Source organism: Chenopodium quinoa, unplaced genomic scaffold (genome assembly GCF_001683475.1).
Source record: "Chenopodium quinoa cultivar QQ74 unplaced genomic scaffold, ASM168347v1, whole genome shotgun sequence".
Taxonomy (NCBI): domain Eukaryota; kingdom Viridiplantae; phylum Streptophyta; class Magnoliopsida; order Caryophyllales; family Amaranthaceae; genus Chenopodium; species Chenopodium quinoa.
The window spans coordinates 120,175-126,986 of NW_018744625.1; the positions used below are offsets into that span (position 1 = coordinate 120,175).

The 6,812-nt window shown below is 40.3% G+C and overlaps 1 protein-coding gene across 1 annotated transcript; it reads right to left on the minus strand.

The window, feature by feature from the left end:
- Window positions 1-859: 859 nt before the first annotated feature.
- Window positions 860-6,429, minus strand: LOC110700235. Its single transcript, XM_021877742.1, has 2 exons — window positions 5,345-6,429; window positions 860-1,140 (listed from the first exon to the last, which is right to left on the minus strand). Exons 1-2 carry the CDS (start codon window positions 5,949-5,951, stop codon window positions 860-862), a joined length of 888 nt encoding a protein of 295 aa, XP_021733434.1. The 5' UTR covers window positions 5,952-6,429.
- Window positions 6,430-6,812: the final 383 nt, after the last annotated feature.

Sequence of the window (6,812 nt, forward strand, 5' to 3'; positions counted from 1 at the left end):
TTGGGCTTATAATATATCATTGGAAAGCTCTTTATTTGCTCGACCCAACTACACTATTATTGGACCCTTGACATGGACCGAGGTAAATTGGACTGTGTATTTTCATAAATAGAGAAGATTTTAAAAACAGAAAGAAAGATTATATTAAAACAACCGCATCACAAGACTTTTCACACTTTTACCTCATTTGATAATCAAGCGACGTGAAAAGTATTCATCATTGGGTTTGGTTTTTGGGGAGACACATTTGGGTGTCTATAGTTGTTTAGTTACTTTTAGATTTGGAAGGTCAAGAGTTAAATTCTCCTTGCTTGCACATTTTTTTTTCATGTGGCTTTATTATTTGAAATTCTTTATAGTTTCGGCCCGGTCCATTAAAAATTTTAGGATTCGCCCTTATCACCTTTTTTTTTTTTTTTTTTGGAAAATAAGATTTTATTACGAAAGAAAGAAAGTTACAACTTACAAAAGCTAAGTTATAACTACCACCAGAGCACCAAAAGACCTGAAAACAACAGGCCAACCGCACAACCAGTTCTAGACCCAAGCCTAGCCACCTTCTAGGAAGAGTTCTAGGAAGGGCCTAGAACAACTAGACTCAGATTTCCGGCCACCTTCTAGGAAGGGTTCAGGAAATCAGGACCAGACAACAAAAAAAACAGAAAAACAACAAAACCACACACCCAAAAGCCACCATAAACAACAATCAGAAGCAGACATGCCTGCAAACTGACCAAAACACCAATAAAAACAAAAATAGGCAACAAAAGGAGCAACAAAGCTTGCACCAAACAGCAGACAACAGGGCATATAGCATAAGACACCATACAACAGTGCATAGACCAACAGAAACAGCAGCTCAACAGCAACAACAAGCAGAGCCAGCAAGCAGCAGCTCAGCAGACAGCAAGCACAACAGTGCACAGCAGCACCAGCAGCAAGCACAGCAGGGCAGAGAACAGTGCAGCAGCAGCAAAACAGCAGAACAACAGCACAAACAGCAGTACAGTAGTGCAGCAGCAGCATAACACCAGTAGCAGTACAGCAACAACAGACAGCAGCACAACAGTGCTGCAGCTACAGATAGAAATGCAGCAGCAGCAACCAGCAACAAAACCAGCAACACACAGCAGCAACAAACTGCAACAACAAAAACAGCAACACAACAGCAGTGCAGTAGCACACACAGCAGGGCAGCAGTAACAGCAAACAGCCAGCAGCACTCAACAGTACACAGCAGCAACCAGCAGTGCACAGACAGCAAGGCAAAAAAAAACAGCAACCAGCATACAGCATAGAAAAACAGCCAGCAGAGAAGGAAAAACAAACAAAAAAAAGATGCATGGGAGCCTCAGCTTCAAGAAAAAGGAGCCCGAGACAAGCCCTAAATAATCAAATATTTGCTTCCCGCCTGGATCCTACAAACTGAATGAAAGACAATATCCCGAACAAGGGCATCAACAGATTTGCAGCAACCAGTAAAGAGAACTGCATTCCTTTGGATCCAAATACCATAAATTGTTTCAGTAAAGGCCACCTAGATCACTTTATTCTTCAATCTGGAACTTCTGCAGATTTTCTTCATCCAATCGACCTCATCACTAAACTCCTGAACAGGCTTGGAAACATGTAAGATACCCAAAACCTTGCTCCAAACCTTTCTAGAGAAATCACAATAAAAAAATAAGTGTTGAACACTTTCATTGCCATTCAGACATAGGAAACACTTTGGAACACAAGAGATGTGCCACAAGATAAAAACACTTTTGGGAGTTGCTAAGTTATGGCAAGTAACTCTCTTCCAAGGAACTTTAGGCACTTGAGGCCTAATAGCAGCATAAAGCTTCTTGATTCTCAACTTGTTGCCCTGAACGAACCCATCCTATCCCCCTTGATCATTCACAATATCTCTACAACTCAAAATCTTCTTCAAGAACCAAGAGCATCTAGCAGGGGTAGGGGTGGTCCAACAATCTTTATGCTTGAAGTAGTAGATATGAACCCACTTAACCCAAAGATTATCAGCCTTGTGAGCAATATCCCAGAGTAACTTAGTGACAGCTGCTTTATTCCACTCAGGAAGAGAAAGTAAGTTCCAGCCACCACAAACTTTAGGAAGACAGACATTATTCCAGGCAACCAAAGACTTCTTAGCAGGATCAGAGGATCCAGTCCAAAGAAAGCATCTGAACCTAGCCTCAATCTCTTTCAGAATTTTCTTCGGAAGAATAAAAATTTGAGCCCAATAAGTCTGGATACCAAACAACACACTCTTCACCAATTGAAGCCTCCCAGCATAGGACAAGTGTTTAGCCATCCACCCTTGAATTCTAGCAGTGACTTTCTCCACCAAAGGCCTACATTGAGCAATAGTAAGCTTCTTTGAAGAAAAAGGGACCCCAAGATACCTAAAAGGAATGGAGCCTTGAGAAACACTAAGAAGCTCCCTCAACTCTTTCTGGACATCAATAGAGACTCCTCCAAAGTAGACTTCACTTTTATCAAGATTAGCAGAAAGCCCAGAGGCACCCGAGAATTTCGAGAAGGCTTGGAAGAGAAGCTTAACAGAGACACTATCAGCTCGGGAAAACATCAACAAGTCATCAGCAAACATCATAGGAGTTAGGTTTAACTTTTCACATCTAGGGTGAAAGTTAAAATCAGGAGATAACCTAAGCTCATCAAGGCATCTGGAGAGGTATTCCATACCAATAGCAAAGAGAAAAGGAGACATAGGGTCACCTTGTCTTAACCTTTTCTTAGCTTCAAAGGGGGGGGGGGGGCAGGAAAACCATTAATAAGAATAGAGTAAGAGACAGAAGTAAGACAATTCCAGATCCAATCAACAAATCCCTGAGGGAAACCAAGCTCCTGCATGACAGTGATCAAGAATCCCCACTCAACTGAATCATAAGCTTTCTTCAAATCCACCTTAACCATACACCTGGGAGAGATGAATTTGTGATCATAGCCTTTGATCAGTTCAGTTCCAAGAAGAATATTGTCACCAATGTGCTTGCCAGGAATGAACCCTGCCTGAGCATCATCAATCACCTCACCAATGACAGTAGCAAGCCTAGCAGTTATGACCTTAGAAATGAGCTTATAGACCACAGTACAACAAGCTACAGGCCTAAAATCCTTAACATGAGAAGCAGAAAGGACTTTAGGAACCAAAGTGTTAGTTGTGAAATTCCATTGCCTAGGAAAGGTCCCATTATTAAAGAATTCAATAACACTTGCATAAATATCATCTTTCACAATATGCCAAGCTCTCTTAAAGAAAAAGGAGTTAAAGCCATCAATACCAGGAGCTTTAGTGTTATCAATTCCCTTAAGGGCGATATCAATTTCATCATGAGAAACAGGCCTAATGAGGTAGCTCTGAGAAGTAGAGCTAAGCTGCTTACCCCTCCTCATAGTAACAAGGTCAACAACAGGGAGCCAAGGAGCCTGAGTCCCTAAAAGATACTTATAGAAAGAGATAATTTCATGAGAAATAGCATCTGGATTCTTGAGCAACACCTGATTAGAATAAAAAATGGAGTCAATTCTATTCCTTGCTTGCCTAGTCCTCATCACAGAGAAGAAGTAGTGAGAATTGCCATCTCCAAGCTTAACCCAATTAATCCTAGATTTTTGCCTGAACATGCTTTCCTGAATATCATTCCAGTGCTTGACAACCTTAATAGCATCAGATTCTTCAGGTCTACCTTTCCCAACAGGGCCAGAGCAAATATCCAACAGAACTGGACTATGATCAGATAAAGAAGGAGGTAGATAAACAGTCTCCACATGCCCATGAGAAGCTAACCAAGCTTGATTACCAAAGACCCTATCAAGTCTATAGAGCGTTCTAGGGCCAGTATGAGCCTTATTAGACCAAGAGTAGAAGGGCCCTTTGCTTTTGAGCTCAGTGAGGTCTAAATCATATACCAAATTCTGAAAGTCTCTAGTCTCATAATCAATAACATCTGCACCATGAAGCCTATCAGAAGTATGAAGAACAGAGTTATAGTCACCAACACAAAGCCAAGGAGAATTCTTGATAGAGATGCTTCTGAGCCCCTCCCACAAAGAAAGCCTATCATGAATGGAGTGAAGACCATAGACAACAGTGAGGTAAATTTGAGTAGAGAGATCCTTAGAAGAAACAGTACAACGAATGAACTGTTCATGAATCTTCAAGACATTAACAGTTAGTTTATCCACATTCCAACCAAGTCAAATCCTCCCTTTGGGAGAATGATCATAATTACACAACCATAGCCAAGAAGAGCCAAACTTCCTCTGATAAGTGAGAACATTTTTCAATTTGATTTTTGTTTCAAGCAATCCAACAACATCAACTGAATGAAAGTGAAGCAACCTCCTTACAGAGGCAACTTTGCCAGGGTCATTCAGGCCCCTGACATTCCAAACAGAGTAAATCATGACACCAAAGGGAGATTAACCTCACCCCCGCTTAGATTTATAGTGAAACCACCTGCACCATCCATTTCATTTGCAAATAAAGAAACAAAGGCATTAGAGGTAGAAGCAGGCTGATGAACTCTAGTTTGCTGGCTTTTTGTCTCCCTCCCTACTATTCTCCACCCCTCATTTGAATTCTTAGACGTATGAACCTGTGGAGTAATAATACATTGACCATGAACAAAAACACCAACATCAATAGCAGCAGTAGAAGCATGAACATGGGTAGACTTAGGAGCCCAAACTTGCTTTTTCTTAGGAGGAACAGGAGCCGGTTGCTTAGAAGCCTGCTTAGGCATAAGAGGCTTAACAGAGCAATCATGATTAATCTTGTTACACTTAGAGCAAAAAGAAGGAGCCCACTCATACACCACCTTGATCTCCAATAATTCCTTTGAAGGACTCTCAACCCACACAGAGGTTGGCATAGGCTTTGTAACATCAATTTCAATCAGAACCCTAGCAAAAGACACTCTTAGTTGTCTAGTAGTACACTCATCAACACAAATTGGCACTCCAAGCAAACTACCAAGGCGGCTAAGAGTGTGAGATCCCCAACAATTAAGTGGGAGATTAGGGAATTTAACCCACAGAGGAATAGTTCTAAGAATTTCAGCATGAAAATCAAAATCGGGACATCAAGGCTTCACTATTGCAGGCTTTCCGAAGAACATATGAGGACCAGAATATAGTATAGCATCTCTATCATCACTAGAACACATACTGATAATAAAGTACCCATCATCATGCTAATACACATCTGGTTTTTGCATATCATTCCATTGTTGAGAAAAGAAACGAAGAACAGCAGCAATAGTAGGATAAAAGCCAACCACATAAAAAACAAGAGCATTAGCCCATTTTTGATTACCTTCCTCAAGCTCGGCTGCCTGTAGCTCAGCAATGAGTTTTCCATCTTGCACTTTCGGAGCAACAAAGGATAGAGTAGCCCCTTTTGCAGCCAATTTCCCAGTAAAAGATGAAGCACGATTCACATTCTGCTCTAGAACAGGGGAAGAAGCAGCACGATTTTCACCAGAAATGCGCGAGTTCAACTCCAAGTCAGGAAGAGAAGCAGCTCGATCTTCATTAACTTTATGCACATTATGCTCCGGAGAAGGTGAGGAGTAATGAACAGAACACTCTGGCTCACCACCGTGCCCAGATCCACCAGCCACCAATGGAACAGTAAACCTAGAAACCCTAGGTACTGTTCCATTGGACTGACTCGGCCTAGCAGCAGCTTCAGCAACAAAAGTAGCTTCACCATCCAATGGAACAACGGAAATAGCACCACAAGCCGTCTTAACTAATGCCAGCGCCGGAGTAAGCAGTTCATCCCCCTCCTGAATCGGGCTAGGTACGAAAGGGGTGCTTGAAATTCCCAAATTTTGCAAAATCGAACCAACAACTTCATGAGCAGTCTTTTGTTGCACTACTTGAGGTGTAGAAATAGCTTGCTTCTTCTTCTTCGCCATTGATATCCAGATTTGATGAAAAAAGGGCGGCCTTGATGTAATTACAATTGTGAATTTAAGTAACTTAAATTTATTGTTTTTTTTTTTGTTTTTTTTTATTTGCTACGAGTAGGATTTTATGTTAGATTTTATTAACTTTAGTTTAGCCCATTATTATTCTAGTGCTCTTCAAGTATAAATTACAATAGTTCCAGTATTATGAAATTTCTACTAAATGTGAATTCGTATAAAGCATAGAATACGGAAATTTTAAATTTAAAATGCAAATAATATTAAACCAAAACCCATTTATTTATTTTTTTTAAAAAAATAATGGGACCAAACAGACCTGTTAACTGACATGATGGATCTGTTTGATACCCACTAAACAAAACCTATATCTCAAATAATGGTCTCTTTCCCTTCAAAAATATCAATCATAAAACATATATGACATATCTGGTATCATTAATGACGGGTCTTTTTGTCCTCATAAACAGACCCCTTTAATGGACGGGTCAGTTTATCAAAGAGACCCATGAGATAGAGACTCGTTCTAAGGTGATCTCTCAGGCATATTACAACGGATCACTTGAGCAATTTTTGTAGTAGTGAATGGGGAAGAGTGAAGGGAAAGAATCAAGAATACAAATACAACAACAAACGGGATAAAGGCAATCAAAATTAACAAAAAGAGGCTTTTTTACGAGGGAAAATACACAAAGAAGCAAAATGGGGAATATAAAATACAAGAAAAGGTACAAAGTTAGTACCTTTATGACAAGAAGTTGCAGAAGCAACAGGGTACAACAACAACGGCGACCAAAGACACCAAACAGAGAATGGGGTTTCAAACTGCAACAAAAAATGAAAAGCAATAAT

Coding starts and splice junctions, on each gene's coding strand:
- LOC110700235 (XM_021877742.1), bottom strand. CDS start 5,951: ATGGCGAAGAAGAAGAAGCAAGCTATTTCTACACCTCAAGTAGTGCAA. Junction 1,141..5,344: donor GGCAGCCGAGCTTGAGGAAG/GTAATCAAAAAT, acceptor TTGTTGTTGCAG/TTTGTTGCTGCTGTGTGTTG.